The 17,633-nt window shown below is 40.3% G+C and overlaps 1 protein-coding gene and 1 long non-coding RNA gene across 5 annotated transcripts in view; both read left to right on the top strand.

Moving 5' to 3' along the window:
• The first annotated feature begins 374 nt into the window (after positions 1 to 374).
• lama4 (laminin, alpha 4) overlaps positions 375 to 17,633 on the top strand; it is a 41,777-nt gene continuing 24,518 nt past the window's right edge. The window contains exons 1-7 of the mRNA XM_023952973.2: positions 375 to 1,133; positions 13,825 to 13,926; positions 14,009 to 14,136; positions 14,220 to 14,300; positions 14,617 to 14,831; positions 15,685 to 15,785; positions 17,082 to 17,262. Coding sequence (XP_023808741.1) covers positions 1,026 to 1,133; positions 13,825 to 13,926; positions 14,009 to 14,136; positions 14,220 to 14,300; positions 14,617 to 14,831; positions 15,685 to 15,785; positions 17,082 to 17,262 — 916 coding nt within the window. The 5' untranslated portion in view covers positions 375 to 1,025. The remainder of the gene's footprint in view (positions 1,134 to 13,824; positions 13,927 to 14,008; positions 14,137 to 14,219; positions 14,301 to 14,616; positions 14,832 to 15,684; positions 15,786 to 17,081; positions 17,263 to 17,633) is intronic.
• Positions 5,493 to 9,443, top strand: LOC144990198 (uncharacterized). Of its 4 annotated transcripts, none has more exons than XR_013654195.1 (5): positions 5,528 to 5,666; positions 6,790 to 6,872; positions 7,157 to 7,242; positions 7,590 to 7,701; positions 7,809 to 9,443. It is a non-coding gene; the product is annotated as an uncharacterized LOC144990198 (long non-coding RNA). The 4 variants fall into 4 exon arrangements; XR_013654196.1 differs by lacking the exon at positions 5,528 to 5,666 and adding an exon at positions 5,874 to 5,985; XR_013654194.1 differs by lacking the exon at positions 6,790 to 6,872 and having other exon boundaries at positions 5,493 to 5,666; positions 7,157 to 7,224; positions 7,809 to 7,951.

Here is a 17,633-nt window from a genome sequence, read left to right as displayed (position 1 = left end):
TTTGTTTGTGATAGTTTTGTTGAATTTCACTCTTTATCACTAGAAAAACAAAAACGAAAGCACAGTAAACTTTTTTTTCTGCAAACAGCAAATCCTAAATAATCCAACAATTAATATTGCATCTCAAATTCTTCTCATATCTTTTATGTGTGGTGATCAGGAGTCCACACTCTTTTGAGCCCAGATTAAAAGCAAACTTTTCACCAAGAATTCATGTGCCTGAGACTTCCCTCTCATTGTGTTTATGGTGTTTTTATCATGCAGAGCTGGAATGTGACTTCCTGTTTATTGGTTGGCTGAGACACAGGATCTCTGTGGGACTCCATTGCATGACCTGGACCTATTTTGAATCACGACTTCCTGCCCCTGAACCCAGAGCAGTGGTGTGGGCCTGACAGTAGCCCTGTTCTTACACAGAGAATGTGCTGGAAGTGTCTAACGGGAGCTCGTCCTGTAAACTGCCTCATTTGGTTGCTGTGAATTCAACAGCTCTTGATGGTCTGACCTGGGTAAACAAACACAGAGCTCATGTCTGGATGTGCAAGGAGGAGCTGAGTCGCGATACCGGAGCAGCTGTTTCTTTTCCGCCTGCTGGGTGCAGACTGAGTGTTAGTGCTTTAGCCCACCCTGGCCCAAAAGAGGGGGAGGGGTAGAGGTGAAAATGGAGACGAGCAGCCAGTGCTTGGATTGAATCTGGATGGGTGTAACGCCTGTTCCCTAAGAGACACGAAACCCGCTGCTGCTCTTTCTCCTCTGAGCGATTTTCTCTGGGTTTGCAGCCATCTGTATGTGATTTGGGCCCCAGCTAAGGGAGAGGCAGGCCAACTGGGGAAGAGGAGTCAGGGCGAAGGAGGAGAGAGAAAGGGAGGAAGTTCACACAAGTTAGTTTCATGGGGCTTTGCTGAGAAGAGAGGCAGAGCTGCATCTGAAACGCTGGAGTAGAGGAGCTAAAAGATACAGCAGAGCGAAGATCTGCCCTCAAGACACTGAGAGCAGCGGAAGAGGGCTGATCAGTAAACACTTTGATGGCTTCTAAATGTTTGTCTGGCTGCTGCCTGCTGGGCATCCTCTTTGGGATTGTGTGTCCAACTTCTGCCGTCAGGCTGGGGGAACAGCAGCAGACTTTGCTCAGGGTAAGAGCCCATTACGTTTTTGCTTCTGTGTTTTCTCCACTAACTGAGGTTCATGTCCACAAGCAATCTGTGTGTTCTAAAAGGTTTTCAGTCTGCCAGTGGTTTAAACATAACAGTAAGAGTTTGTGCTGCCCAAGTCTGTCACGACTGCATAATAAATAACATGAACTAACTAGCTGTGCTTGACATACAACACATATTTGAGAAGCCTTCAGCTGTTGCTTCAGTCATCTGTGAAAATAAAACGTCAACTTTGACCTTATTTATTCGAACCTACAGAAATGGTGAGAACAGAAACTGGTGTTAGGACATTCATGTCTGCTCCACTGCTTCAATGGCTTTCACAAAAAACAATCATCTACCTCACTTTTTTTAGCTGCAGTTTTATCTGAAAAGCAGTCGTTACCTCTGTGATGCATCTGTTGCACGCAAATATTACAACTCAAAACGGTTCAGGTTCAATTTTACTGAAAAAGAGCGACGGAATGACAGAAACTCAGTTAATGTTATGTCAAAGTTATGGACTTGTTTACAAGCTGGCTTCAGGGTAGATAGATTCCTAAATCGACTTTAGAAAAACATTTCACAATATAGAAAAACGATTTTCAATAATTTAGGGTGTATTCAGACTGGATTCATTTGGTTCGCCCTTGTGCTATCTTAGATGACCCCACCCTTCCATTTACGTGTTCTCCCTACCATGACAAAGGTGGATAAAGGTGGAAAGATTTCATGTAATCCATGGACACCAGTGAAGATCACAAATCATTGAAGAAAAAAGGTTCAGAGCACTGTCTAGTGGGTCTAGATGACCCCACTCCCAATGTTAAAGTGCCTAGGATAGCACAAGGGCTACAGCCAGGGAGAAATGTGGAACAGCAATAAGACACAGCAACTCAATGAAATTTGATTGGCTGTGACATGATACACATTGCTTATCACATTGTTTTCCCGACAATCTATATGTCATAAACAGTTTTAAGTGTACCTTCTCATTGCCAGCATTGTGGCCACTAGCATCCTCTTAGTTAAAGCACACACGGCAAGTCTTCTTGCCAGTGACCGCCTTGCAGAATGAGTCAGCCGTGCCAAAGTAACAAGAAAAAGTGTTGTTCCTGACATTAATACAGGCGCTCAAAATTGGCCAGAGAAAAATTAAGTTTAAGTAAGTGAACTATCCTGACACGGATTACAAAGTGCAGGATTTCTTCCTCTCGTTGCTTTGTCCCGGCCTCATAATTCCTGGTCAGGAATGTGGTTTTGTTTAAATGCTAAGTTCGAAACAGAAGACCAAGCACAAGATTTGGGACTCGATCTGGACCAAATTAGATGGACTTGGTCTGGACCAATGGACTTTTCTAGTCAGAACACACCCTGAGAACATTTATTCATCCACACCATCAAGACCAATAGTCTTTAGACTCTAAGTTTGGTCCATCTGAAGCAGAGCTTAAGCAAAACAATGCTGCTTGAAAACAACTTTGCTTCCATACTAGTCAATCAGAGCTATGTTACGTCCATGACATCAAACTTCCTTAAAGCAACCCAAAACCAAAGTTTGACAGTGTGGCGAGAGCAATCTGAACCAATTCCATTTACAGAGTCCTTGAAATTAACATCTGATTACAAACCTAAAACAATACATAACAAAATTAATTATTGGAAAAATATCTGAAAACAAGCAAGATAACTTTCCCAAAAAAGATTAATTCAAGCTCAGGCTGAACCACGTGGTTCTGGCCAGTTTCTACTGGTGGAGTTTTCCTTTTCCATGCACATTATTACCTGTGTTTGTGGCTTTTGCAAAGACTAAATAGCAGGTCAAACTATGCTCAACAGAGTTTCCGTGGAACTTCACTCGATCAGTTTGGTGTTCGATCCTCTGTAAGTGTTTGGAGCAGTGATGTAGATGGTAGTTTTGTTTCATTTGCATGTCCCATTGCCCATTTTCAATAGTTGAGCAGCAGGTCAAAATGTTCTTTCCGCTCACAGCCAATATATGTGTATGGGGCCCACATAGGCGTCTGGTGGTCTAACTGGGTTAGAAGTTGTCATGGACTAAATAAAAAGTTGCAAAAGTGTTAGACCCATGTGAAATAAACATTATAGGCATGTGGTAAAGACTTTTAGGATGCCTAGGCCAGTCATCCCCCAGACATTAAACCCGTGGACTTTCTACAGTTATGGGGCTTTGAATTGCTGCAGAAATTCTGACTGCAGTGGGGAGGAAAGATCTATCTGGTGCAACATGCAGGCATTAGCAACCGCTCACACTTTGAACCACTGATGAACTTTATCAGTGCTGACACTGACAGCTGGATCGCCCTCGTCAAAGCTGTTGTGCACAAGCAAAGTGAGAGTGAGTGGAAAAATGTGCACTTATCAAACCATGAAAAGAGCAGGTTGGACTCGTGTGTTTATATAACCAAAGTACCAAATGTGGAATTAGTGGTTCCACATCCAGATGTGGATTTCATCCCCAAACAAATGTCATCAACAAACCATCTACAATCTTTAGAATAACTTAAACTTCCTTATTTTTGTTTTAAGTTGTTTTGAGTTTGTTTGCTTTTTTTGTGACCCCAAGGTCAGTTAGTAGGAAGCTTGGCTCCATTTTCAAGACAACCCTTACACAGTAACAAGGACAGGATGAGGTTCTTATGACCTGGGATTTGTGCTTTCCGGGGGAACATTTTCATGACTAAATCCAGCAAAGAAAACCTTTAAAGAGGAGAGCTTTAACATAAAAACCTCATGATTCCCCTTCCTGGGAAAACGCAAACAGCCCCACAAAATACACAAACCCTAACAAATTAAAAAAAAAAAAACAATCTGTGTAAGCTATGAGGAGATACTTGCAGACTCTTGAGCAGAGTGGTTTGCTTTGGGTAGAGTTAGTCTTGAAATCTGGCGAACCAAATGCAATGAGAGGTAAAGTGTCAAAACAGTAAAGGATTTAAACTCTGGAAGCAGCAGCTTTGTTTATGACATGGGCTGAATGTGCTCTTTGTTTGCTTTCAGTGGGAAGAGTATGGAAATAGTCAGCATTACAGAGTGAACTTGCAGCTGCATAGCCAGATGAGACCTCCACAGTTTATTCCATTCAGAGAGGCCTCATACTCGGACAGACTGGTTCTGATACCCTGAAGGTCATCAGGACGGTTACCAAAAAGATTTAAGCCAGTCAGGAAGTGATTCAGTTCTGGGTTTCAGCTGTTGTCGGTCATGTTCAGTGACCGTGGGGTGCATGTCTGGGTGTGTTTGATCATCACAGACTCCAGCAGGATTTTCCTGCTGCACGTGTAATTTCTGAGTGTTTCAGTTGCCTGACTGCATTTGCTCTGCTTCAGCCGTTTGGCTTTGCTCAGACATGTGACATAGCTTAGCTGCAAGGATGACTGGAAATAGAGGAATCAATCACAGCTGAGTCCACAGATGGTAAACATATGACTGAAATGAGCTCTTGGGAGATCCTGTTTGCTAGACTTTTCAAAGATTTAGATGCATCTTCTGCCTTTGTTTAATTCAGAAAAATAAACAGAACTATTTTGTCCATCAAAGTACCGGTGAGGTTTTCTGTATTAGGTGTCTTAACTCAAAAGATCTAATAAAATATACTAATCTGTTATTAGTTGTGTCTCCTTTTAAAACTGGAGTTGTATTTAGCCTGATTTTGTTCATCTTTGCAATTTTATTTCTAAATACACTAAAGAAAAAATGATCTTTTTATAGTTCTGCTCAGTTTTTATATATAAATTGGAAACAAACATTTGCTCATATTGTAGGGAAGTTTTATTAAACTACACAGAAAGGCCAAACAAGTAGAACATGTCTGTTAAGAGCACTGGTAGAGATTGACAGTTTGCTAAGACCTTTGGACTGTACATCCAGAAAACATACTATGGAGTTATTTCAGTCTCAATAATCAGAAATGCACACAACCGGTTTCACAAATACACACGCTCCGATTCACAAATGTCATTCTATGCAAACGTGAAAAATAAATTCGGAAATACACACCCTGTGTTTCACAAACACACACATTGTGTTTCACACATGCACACTAAATGTTTTACAAATGCACAATAAGTGTTTCTCACAAATGTGCACACTGTTTTTCACAAAAACATTTTAGACATTCACAATAAATGTATCAAAAATGCACAGTAGGTGCTTCACAAACATGATTTTTAGTTACACATGTGATGTGAACTCACAGATCATTCGAATTGCAGACTGTGCATTCAAAATCCCGTTCTCGTTTGTGAATCTCCCCGTGTGTGTGAGAGATTTTTCTACGGTGAATACTGAGACTCATCTGACGGAGCGGGTCAACTAATCTCACCATTGGCTAGTGAATCTGTCAATCAAACTCATCGGCAAAGCAGGCGGGTTCGCTTTTAGCCAATCGAATGGCCCCTTACACTCTTCACTCTCAACTGACGAGGGAGGGAGCTGTTCAGCACAGCAGTTGGGAGGACGCGGGCGGCAAACATGGCGGAGAGGTCTTCCGAACGGGATCAGTCTCAGCCCGTAAGTAATGCACTTATTTGATTATTATTCCCTCGTTGTACGTCCTGTAATGTTATTGAATACTAAGTTGAAGCGTTCTCCTTAGCCAAGTGACATGTGTGAATGCTTTATAAACATTTCAGCCGAGTCGTTTGCAGAGTACCCCCACCGCTATAGCTTAGCTTTGCTTTGCCTGTGCGGTCATATTTTTTTTAATGGTTTTAAAGCGGGGGAGGACTTATGGTTTTGTCAAGTTTTACCAGCTCTTCACACAACACGAGTAACTACAACCAGGGGCCTCGAAACTAGCCGGCTTTCGACTCAAGTTGTGTCTGCCTTTGTGAGTGAACTTCAAGCCGGTGTCGGTTCAAGCTAGCGTCTATAGCCAATGATCTGTAGGTTCTTAACATGATTCAGATAGAACTAAGGGGAAAAGCATGCCGGATTTACAGCAGCACAGAAAGTTTAATAAAAAGTATTGATTTAGAGACGGGGATTTGTTTAAACACTGATGCTATGCTATGCTAACTAGTTAGTTGTTCCGTGTGCTGCCTTTATGTAAACGCGATCCGGGTTAAAGTTAGACACAGTCTTTTCACAACCCAGACTTTAAGACGGGGTGGATATGTGAAACAAAGTAAATTCATATGACATTCATGAAAACGGCATTTTTTAAACATAACAACATACATGAATCCACTGAGAATGAAAGAAGCCTCATTAAGTTTCTAACGTTAGAACCCGTATTCATTGTGATGACCAGCCCTGTGAGATTGTGTCAGAGTAACAGCCACTAAAATCCCCGTATCTTTACTTCCAATGACGTAATGACAAGAATCCCAAACATTATGTTTTTAGTCTGTTTTGTAGTCGATAAGTAGTCACAGAAAGGGTGGATGGGAGAAATATGCTGTCAACAGTGATTGGAGTAGAAGTTACTGTAAGTATTACACACAGGCTTCCTGTGATCAGTGTCTTGTCTCTGATTGTTTCTTTTTAACGCTGTTCTTTACTACAAGCTCAAGTTATCATAGCAAGAGTGTTTTAAAAAATTCCCCTTTCAAATATTTGAAAATGATGTAATTTAATCTCAGACAGCTAAATGATCTAATCCATGTTTGTCATGTTTTTATTTATTCTCCAGGAATTACTGAAGCGTGACAGCGTGACAATCTTTTGTTCCTCCTGACATCAGGCAATACAACTCTCTGGCAGGGCATCTTACAAGTAATTTCTTTTAATTTTACCCACTGATTTTCCAATTATTTACCTTTTTTATCAATCTTTTTATTTTGTGATATTTCTATTTGTAATGCATGTGTGTTTGTGTTTTTTTAAGATGGCCATTTTTTAAAAAATTTCCTCAGGGATTATTAAATACCCTTCTATTCTATTCTATTTCATATTTTATCATCCTATTGTATTACTGTTTTACCTATCAATTGGGAATTTAGCATTTTTGCCCCTGTAAATATCTGTCAGTTGAAAGTATTTGTACTTGTATTCCATAGATCTTGTACCTGAAGATAGCAGACAACAACTGTGCAGACTTGGCCTTCTTCAGTGACGCTGTGAACGTGTATGGTTTTCCTCTGAGGTATTCATGTTATTCATAAAGAAATATTTCATTCACATATCAGGCAGTATAAGTACTTGGTTATTTGTACAAAAATAAAATAACTTTTTTAGACTCCTCTGAAAACAAAGGCAACTCTAAAACTCTTTCCCCTCATGGATAACATTTTACCCCCCCCCCTTAACAGTCTCTCTCACCTCAATGTTTCCCCCAGTGATACATGTAACCCACTCCTGCAATTTATCTAACCTAGAAATTCTACTTATTGGCATCATACATAAGAACATTACATTTTAAATTGATGTGTACCGTATTGGCGATGCATTTGTAATTATGTGTTTGAGACATGATTTTCATGTTGTTGTCAGGGTGAGAGGAGATCACGGAGGAGAAAATGTGGGCATAGCCGAGGTAATGCTCACAGTACGTAGAACTGACACAAACGGCTTCATTGCAGCAAAAGTGTACACACAATCAACGGTGAGTTGAACCTAGTTTTAGACGCTTTAATATATACATAAAAGTGAATGATGTATTAAAAATAAATCTGACAATATAATATTTCTTTTTGCTTTTTCCAAATACAGGATTGAGCCCCTCTGGTGTGATGTCTTCATGACTGTTACTGGTTTATATTACAACATCCTGCACTCTCCTGAGGACCAAGACTTGCTCAATATCAGTAACATCACGTATTCTGCTGCCACTATATTTTCCTACCACGCATTCAGGCCAGTTTGGATGTGTTTAGTGACGCGTGGGACAGCCATCCAATCAGGACGGAGCAAAGCATGACACCAAATCAGCTGTGGCAGTTGGGCTTGACCCAGAACCCTGTTTCTGCTTTATTTCAGTGTTTTTCAACCTTTGTTCTCTTGTTCCACGGTCTGACACCGGAATTTGTGGAAAGTTACACCGCTAAAGACGAGCTTTAGCTGGTATTTTGTTATAACTGAGCGACTTTACCAGCAGAATTAAGAACAAGGAAGTAAAGACTTTAACCACTTCTGATTGGTCAGACTGATGACATGTGATTAAGCCTTCAAGAATGATTGGCGGAGACAGTTAAAGGGGCGCGACTTTTCCTTACACAGTTATAGCTGCAGCTAAATCACGGTACCGTCAACCTTATCAAAATGTATTTTATAGAATTAAATAAACACAAAGAAAAAGTCATTTTAAGATCTCTCATATTCCTCACTACTCAGTGTTTTATCAGGGCCTGTTTGGATGAACAAAGAGCTGATTTCCTGGAGATGGGAAACGGTTTTAGATCAGTGAAGTAGGGCAATTCCCCACGGCACACTTGACCATCTCCCACGGCACACTATTGTGCCGCGGCACACACACTGGTTGAAAAACACTGCTTTATTTAATCTCACTGTACTGGACAACTGATTTGTGTGCAGTTCGACTAAAGTGGAAAGTATCAAGAACAGTATGATGAAATCACAATGACTACAAGGAATTTTCATCAAAAATGAATGAAAAGTATTATAGTTGTGCGGTGCAAACAATTTCCCTAAATTGTTTGTTTGTAGGAAGAATAGCACATCTGCAAGTTCAAAATGCATCACAATGCATGGCATTATGAGCCATCATATGTACTAATGTCACTACTTTGTTAAGGTTCACTTATTTGCAAATTATAAACAGTTATGGAGATATGAGGTCTGCCTGCCAGCAACAAGATAAGTTATTATTAGTGGGTGTCTGTTCCTACATAATCTAAAACACAAAAAAAACAGGGCTGTTCATAAACAGTATCTTTTTTTTTTTTGTCAGGGTATGCTGGTTCCAGAGATTGAATGGGAGGAGAGTGGATCCATGACTGAACCTCATCCTGGGATCAATGTCCCGGTATGGGACAGTCCCCTTTTGGGTCCACAAATGTTGGAACTGCAAGACGACATCAACCCATTGTTTAATTCAGACCGTTTGGGAGTGGAATTACATCTTTACTGTCCCGTTTGTTTAGAACTTAATTTAGGCGACATAATTACACACAGAAGAAGAGAGACTGAGGGGAGGAAGACAGAGTTCAAATCAATACTGCTGTATTGTTCAAGGGACTTCATTGTATGTAAGGAAGTTATGAAAATTAGTTCCACTTTAAATAAAATTCAAATCAGTAGAGATCCCACATTTGCTTAAATTTTGATGTTTTAATCTGTCCATGTTTTCTCTGAATTTTACTCTGTAATAAAGGGTGAATGTTTGCACTTTGTTGTTCTATGACCATCTTTTGTTGTGTAGTATTTAACCAGCTATAAAACCCAGAGAGATGAGGATCTTTTTTGCAAGGGTGACCTGGCCAAGAGGTGTATATGTATATGGTTACAATATAAAATCAATGATATTTGAGTTATTAAAAAAATAAAATTAAGGTCCAGCAAAGTGACTTCGGGCTGAGCAGGGGAGGTGTATTGGGTATCTGTGATTGACAGTGAGATGAACTTGAGGTAATGTAGTCCCACTGCGTGGTACGGAGCAAAGTGATGCCAGTTTCTCCACAAAACCTGTGGAAGTTGAAAATTTTCTCCTCCACCTTCATATGATCAAAACCGTGTCTGAGTGTTGAAATGACGCTAGCATGAAAGCTAAGAGAATAACGTACAAACGATCCCGAGTGAAACGTTCATTGTAAATCCCATGACCAGTACAGAGTTCGATGGATTCAATTCAACTGCATTCAACCACTGTTGCCTTGCTCCCAGGTCCACTGAAAAGTTGCACAAGCCAGTCATTTTTGACAACCGAAGGCAATAAACCGACAAGCCATGCTAGGGCTAACACGCTAACGATCGACTGGTACAGAATCAAATATGGGCGGGGCTTTTGCCACCCGCAGAAAGCGTAGAGAAAGTGTAAGGGGCCATTCGATTGGCTAAAAGCGAACCCGCCTGCTTTGCCGATGAGTTTGATTGACAGATTCACTAGCCAATGGTGACATTAGTTGACCCGCTCCGTCAGATGAGTCTCAATATTCACCGTAGAAAAATCTCTCACACACACGGGGAGATTCACAAATGAGAACGGGATTTTGAATGCACATTCTGCAGTTCGAATGATCTGTGAGTTCACATCACATGTGTACCTAAAAATCATGTTTGTGAAGCACCTACTGTGCATTTTTGATACATTTATTGTGAATGTCTAAAATGTTTTTGTGAAAAACAGTGTGCACATTTGTGAGAAACACTTATTGTGCATTTGTAAAACATTTAGTGTGCATGTGTGAAACACAATCTGTGTGTTTGTGAAACACAGGGTGTGTATTTCCGAATTTATTTTTCACGTTTGCATAGAATGACATTTGTGAATCGGAGCGTGTGTATTTGTGAAACCGGTTGTGTGCATTTCTGATTATTGAGACTGAAATAACTCCATAGAAAACAGGCATTTACAAGTGTCTTGACGAGATCTTTAGAAATGATTGAGAAAAGATGGTGGGTAGATGGATAGAGTGATATGTAGACGGATAGATCCTCTCAACATCCATCAATTTTCCAAACCTGAATGTCTTCTAGGATCATGTGGTCATTATTTTAGCTACTGTTGGGCAAAGGCAGGATACACCCTGGAGCGATGACCAGTCTGTTTCAAGGCCACACAATCAATCAAACACACAATCACATCTAGAGACAATTAAGAATCGCCAGTTGACTTTGACTCATATGTGGAAACCAGAGTTTTAAGAGAAAACCCACTGATACATGAGAAGAACATGGAAACTTCACACAGAAAGAACCTTGCCAGGACTTGAATCAGGACACTTCTCACTGTTAGGCTAGAGAACCAATACACCACCATGCAACCACATCATCTTAACATCTAATGTCAAAATGTTTTACCACATTAAAATTCCAATGATATGCGCTTTACTGTCATCAAAGACTGTGGATGGAGCATTGTAAGAACAAAATTTCTTTTACCGACAAATTTTTATCCCAACCATCACAATTCCTTTTGTTTTTGGCTTTATTTCCAAAACATCTACTGGTTTCTCTGATGGATTCATTCCTGATCCATCCTTTCCAGTTGTCTCTAAAATGGGTGAAGATTTTATCTGGAATTTTGTTCTTTATTACTCCTGCCGAGAAACCTTTTGGAACGTTTTTGCCACTGAGTACTAAACATTCGTAAAGACAAGGTAACATGTTGCTGTGGTCTGCTACTGATCATGGAATCCAATAGGAAATAAGTCTGCAGGAAGAATCAGAGCTGCCATTAAATGCAGATTGTGAGTCAGCTGTCCACAAGCTTCTCTTTGTGTTCATCTCTTTTGTGAATATCAAAGTATGAGTCACAGGCCTAAGTACAATACTTCCATCCTCTGGGAATATAAACAGAATCAATGTCTGGCTGGAAGCGTAAAAGAAGAAGGTCAGTGGCAGAGTTCCTGCAGGCGGCAGCAGACAAAGAGCTTCTGTGAGCCTCCTTGAGTTGAGTAGCTTCAAAGTGATGTGACAGGCTCATGACAGAGAAATTTGTCTGGGAAAAACTAATGACAGCACCCCAAAGTATCAGGAGCAGTATTGTTCAGGACATAATTCAAGGTTTTGTTGATATTGAGTCTTAAATTTACCTGCCAGTAAGAAATGGAGTAGGTTATGAATGTTCACAAAGTGAAGTTGGTCAAGCACAACTTTATTCCCTTAGTTTGTTTAATCATTTTTCTAGTTATTAGAGCAGAAAAACATGGATTTGGAGGATTAAATGTTTTAATTCTCTGTCCCACGTATGACAGTATAAAAACAAGGATACTTTTAGTTTTTATCAAACAGGTGCTGGTATTGAAGGCCTTTTTAAAAGGCAAACAGTTTGGAGAACATTTTAGCTTCTATCTTTGTCTGCACCTTTGTTTGTCTCCTTAGATAGTAAGAGTTTCTGTTAAAAAGGGTAAACAGCATTTTTTGACAATAAATGGTTTCACCCAACCAACAACTACAACTGGAAAAAAACATTTTTGTGTTATCAAGAAATCATAACATCTTCCAGGGTATGTCAACTTATGAGCACAACTGTTTTTCTATAGATGTAGGGCGGATCGGAATTGCTTCCCTCACCTTATGGCTTCTCCCTAACCCTACATTTATCCATCCAAGTGGAGAGATATGGAAAATAGTGTCTTCAAATTTGAACGTTACTATCGCTTAATGATGTCATGAATAGTCGCCAGTCATCTACAATACCACGTAGCTGCCAGTCCATATATGTCCAGCCATAAGTGCTTATTGCTCCCCCTAAAAAAAACAAGTTTGGACACCACTAAAGCCCCCAATGCCCCAACAACTAGAGCAATAGGGAGAGAGGCAAATCGGATTTGGCCATAATGTTACGTTAAGATCCTTTAGCATTTTTGCAAATTCATAATAATATAAAGACATTTTGAAGCTTCTGTCAAAAGTGGCTAGTTGAGTTTAAATCTAACATCTGTACGACCTGTCATCGGAGGCTGCTGGAGCCTATCCCTTCAAAGGTATGTAGGCTTTGCAATTACAGTTAGTTGTCTTGATATCCAATAATAAAACATTTACATGGTCCCCTGATGCAGATTAAGCTTTCACCTAATCAAAAACCTGGTTTACCATGGCTCCTGTCCTTACCATGGCTGACCCTAAGGAACAGTTTATAGTTGAAGTAAACACGTCTGACTTTGGTGTTGGTGCAGTTCTGTCACAACATTCTGAGTCAGATGGTTGTGTTCATCAAAGTGTGCTTCCCTGCTATGTGTAATAACAATTCTGAGAACTCGTGGCTGTCAAACTAGCTCTGGAAGAACAAGATCGCTGGAAGGAGCACCTAAACCATTTACTCACAAACAACAAGAATTTGGAGTTCCTGAAAACAGCTAAAAGGTTAAATGTCCAGCAGGTTTGATGGACTTTGTTTTTTTTTCTAGTTGAACTTTGCTCTATTTTACAGTCCAGGATCAATGAATGGCAACGCTGAGACTCTGTGTATTCTTGTTTTGCTAGCACCTTTATTACTGCTGTTGTGCGTTGTATTAAACCAAGGGACCCATGGTCCTAAAATCCACACAAGGGCAGTTGTGCTTATATTAAGTCGTGGTCATGTATGGGCTGGTGGTGTATCCCCAAGGGATGCCAAGTCTGGGTGAACAAGAATATGTATGAGCAGGTGAGATTGTGGGAGGAGCCAACAAAACTCACTTTACAGTGGCCTGCATTGCCCGTTTTTTGACTGTTACCTTAAGGAGCACATAAAAAAAACTGATTGATATTAAAGAATATTGATTCCTTTGGCATGATCTTATGTTCTACTAAAATGATTTGATATTTTCTCTTTTATTTCCCCTGATATATAATTGATTATTAATCTTTCTTTTATTTCCTGAATCTCCAAATACATCTAAAACATAAACTCAGCATTACCCAAACTTGTGCACTATTAAACTAAAGCTTGACGGTGTCATTATTTTTTAACATTTTTTACTTTACTTGGTTGTTAATGCAGGAAAACATTCTCTTATCATTTTTTTTTAAAGGGCATAATGATATATTCAAATGTGAAGCTAGTGTGCAGGTGCACACAGTGCCTGGGGGCCGACACGTCTAAAAAAGCTTGATTCTTTTGCAGGTTTGTGAAAAAGGATCTTTCCTGAGCGAGCACGGAGAATGTCTGCGCTGTAACTGCTTAGGCAAGGCTGACTACTGCGAGGACATCACAGGTGTCTGCATTGTAAGTTTCCCCTACAGACTTTTGAAGAAGTTTTTGAATAGATGAGTGATGCCACAGACACTTTATCAATCCATCCTATCAGAACTGTAGGGTCCCCAGCACAGGGGACTTCTGTGAGCTGTGTCAGGAAGGATACAGTCTAGCTGTGGGCCTGAATGGACAGCTCAACTGCGAACCGTGCGCCTGCCCCCTCTCCAGCCCGTCCAACAAGTAAGTCTGACCCAACTCTAAAGTTGAGTAATGGCAAGGGGGCGTGGCTCCTCTGAAAGTCTTTTCTCTATTTGTCCAACCAGCTTTGCTGTGCGCTGTGAAAGCAGAGGCGCTACTCTAAGATGCATTTGCCAGGAAGGGTATGCAGGGCATTACTGTGAGAGGTCAGTGCTGCTGAACAACTGACCAAGTCTCAACTAGTGAATGTTTTGAACAGTGAATGTTCACTTTTTTACAAAATGCAGTCTTGTCTACTTCCACTGTAATATCTGACACAAACGTTGATGTGTCTAACATCTGTTTGCAGTATGAACAGGTAAACTGCCGTCATAATGTTAGAAAGTGTCTGCCATGATGACACGCCAATACCGTCTGTCACAAAACAGAAAAGACACCAAATCCCCAAAAAAGAAAGTTCTTTTTAACATAACCAGACTCCATCACTCGATTAAACGTTATATCCTTTTCACAATAATCAAGGTGTGCCCCTGGTTACTACGGCAACCCAATGGAAATTGGTGACTCTTGCAAGAAGTGTGATTGCAACGGCAACTCTGACCCCAACCTGATCTTCAGTGAGTGCCACAACGTGACAGGCCACTGTCAACACTGCTGGGGCAACACTGCGGGCACCAACTGTGAACGCTGCGCCCCCGGTTACTACGGCGACGCCATCGACAGCAAAAACTGCAGAGGTAAACAGTCAGTCTCACTCCTTAACAGATATAGAATAAACCTGAAAACACAATAATGAGCATGCCTTGCTTCTCAGTTTTTTAAATGTGAACATTTTTCTTTGTATTAGTGAATTTGTTGAGTTTTGAATCAAAAGGGAGACGAAGCGAATTTAAACAACATTACCTCTACAATCTGAAAGTTTGAGTTGAGTCTCAGAAAGAAAATGAAGGTGCTGTAAACAAAACATACGGAGCGGGGCATCAGTTTGTCATTCTTTAATTTAATTAAGATTAGTTTCGGATAGTTGTTGATAAATGTTCATATTTTGTGCAAAACACAAAGTGATCCTTGCAGTTTCACGATGATTCATTTTTTTATTTAATTTGAAATGGTTTATTTTAAGCAGTCAAATAAGAATAATACACGAAAACAATACAACCATCAGTTATAAAGTCATGCAATGATGAATCAAACTGAGGATAATTAGACACATTAATAAATATTGATTGAAAGGGAGTGGAAAGAAGTGAACTTATATAATCCCACCCCTGTTATGAAGAACATTGTGATAGAAGTCAGACTTTCTAACCATTAATGAAGTCATCAGAGCTCATGCCTTGTTTTTTTAAAGTTTTCCATTAAATATCTGTGAGGTTTACATTTATTCTGCTGGATTCTGTTTACATCCCTTCAGTTGTTGGAATGATAACATGCAGAGAGGAGCTCTTTAGAAAAGACAAACTGAGGACCAAGGATTACCACATGGTTCCTTAAGCCCCGGGAATCCAAAATTAGTCCTCTCCTGCAAACTCCCGGTGTAATCTCACCTTCGCTGTCCTGATGACTTTGTGTGTCTTGTGTTTGTGGCAGAGTGCAAGTGCAACAAATGTGGCACGTCTTCCTGCGATGACAGGACAGGTGTTTGTCACTGCAAGCCAGGGGTGACTGGGCCTCTCTGCGACCATTGTGAGGTGAGGAAGACCATCCGTCTGAGAAACTGCATCCAAGGTGAAGCCTCATGAGATGCCACACTCCTGGTTGTGAGAAATGTGTTTTCTCACAGTTAACCCTTGGCCTGAGGGAGCGGTAAGCTGATTGTTCAGTGGTGCAGCCCCTCCATTCAACAATGTCTACCTGCTTTGGGTCCCATTTGTTATGGCCTGACTGTGGATTTGAGCCCATGATCTTAAAAAATTAAGTCTTAATAATTCTAAGTTTCTCCAGAGACATCTTTTATTAAACAAGATGATACAGCTGTTTTTCTAAAATAGACTGGAATGATAAACCTTCAACTTCATTACTTGTCACTTCATTTGCTGAGCATGACACGGGTGGAAGAATTTGGGGAATTATATTATCATCTCTTAGCAAATATGTATTGATGTCCCACAGTTCAAGAGAGACAGATCAGTTTGGGATTTCAAAGGTTTCTACATATTATACTGTAATTCGGTTGCAGTTTAGATGCTCTTGTTGCAGATCTGGTCACAAAGTCTGCAGATGCTTCCGCCAGCTAAAAGTCACTGAGCTGTGACTCAACCCCCAACTGCTGTCCTGTCCTGTTTTAAACTATAAAAAAACTAAGTCTGGATTCTTAACTCATTTAAATCTGTGTGCTTCCGGTGTTTTTTTTTCCTTCCCATAATCTTAGTGAATCTTAGTGATCTCCTTGTGTTGTTTTTTAATTAAATCTATCCAGAACTTTCTTCCCTCTTTCCTTTTCTATTAGATCCTGCTTCTTCCCTGAATGTGAACTTGTTTTGTTATTGTTATACTTATTTTGGAGTGGGATTCTTTGTGTCTTAATGTATTTCATTAATTAATGGTTCTTGGACCTGTGCAACACTTTGCTCAATTGTTTTTATATGTAGAAATAAACTCATAGATCACAGTGTTCTAATATGGAACAATTTACTTGAAATTGTTTGATACAAAGATCATATTCTCCTGTGTCTTTTAGTAATTGGAATAGGTTAAAACATTATTTTTCTTGAATCAAAAGATTAATAAATGTCCTGAAAGTTATTGCCATGCACCTTACTGGTCACATGTGTAGCTACTGTTTTGTTAACAAGTCACAGTTTTTATAGTCCCAACTCTAACTGCATAATTAGATTTATCAATGTGTTTAAATACATTTTCAGGAAGTCAGTTTTTTTAAATTCCCTCATACAGTTTTTTTAAACACACAAAAAAGAATCATTTTGTCTGCATCAAATAAACACTATGACCCAGATACTGAATGTTTCTTTTCCTGTGTCGTGTAGGAGGGTTACTCTGGTTTCTCCAGCTGTCAGGGCTGCCGGAGGTGTGAATGCGGGCCGGCTTCCCTTCGCCCCACCTGCCATCCTCTCACCCACAGCTGTCTGTGCCGCCCCGGAGCCGGAGGGCGTTACTGTGAGCGCTGCCTGCCAGGATACTGGGATTACAGCCCTTCCGGCTGCCAGAGTAAGACAGAAATCTGCCCCCCACCCCCACTTCTCATGATCAGTCATTGTTATAAAGTCCCAGAGGACACGACTGTAGGAACTGCTGGCTTTTCCACAGCCTCCTCTGCAGCCAATCTCATGATGTCAGTGTGCTGAGAGTGCTGGATGATAAACAGGCACATTCAAACTCATGCACAGCTGCAGACAGTTTCACACAGCAGCCCAACCTCTGCGCCTCCTCCTGAATCTATGAACTGTAGTTTGTTTTAATTTGCAAGGTTCTAGATTATCTGTACCCACAGCCTGGTGTCCAACATATTTACAAGAACACTAGAAGAATTACTTACATTTTGTGAACTTATTTTGCAGAAGCATTTTCAATCATCTAAT

Source organism: Oryzias latipes, chromosome 24, assembly GCF_053564925.1.
Source record: "Oryzias latipes strain Hd-rR chromosome 24, Olatipes_Hd-rR_3.1".
Classification (NCBI taxonomy): domain Eukaryota; kingdom Metazoa; phylum Chordata; class Actinopteri; order Beloniformes; family Adrianichthyidae; genus Oryzias; species Oryzias latipes.
The sequence above is the reverse complement of the archived record's forward strand: the minus strand, read 5'-3'. Positions and strand labels throughout refer to the sequence as shown.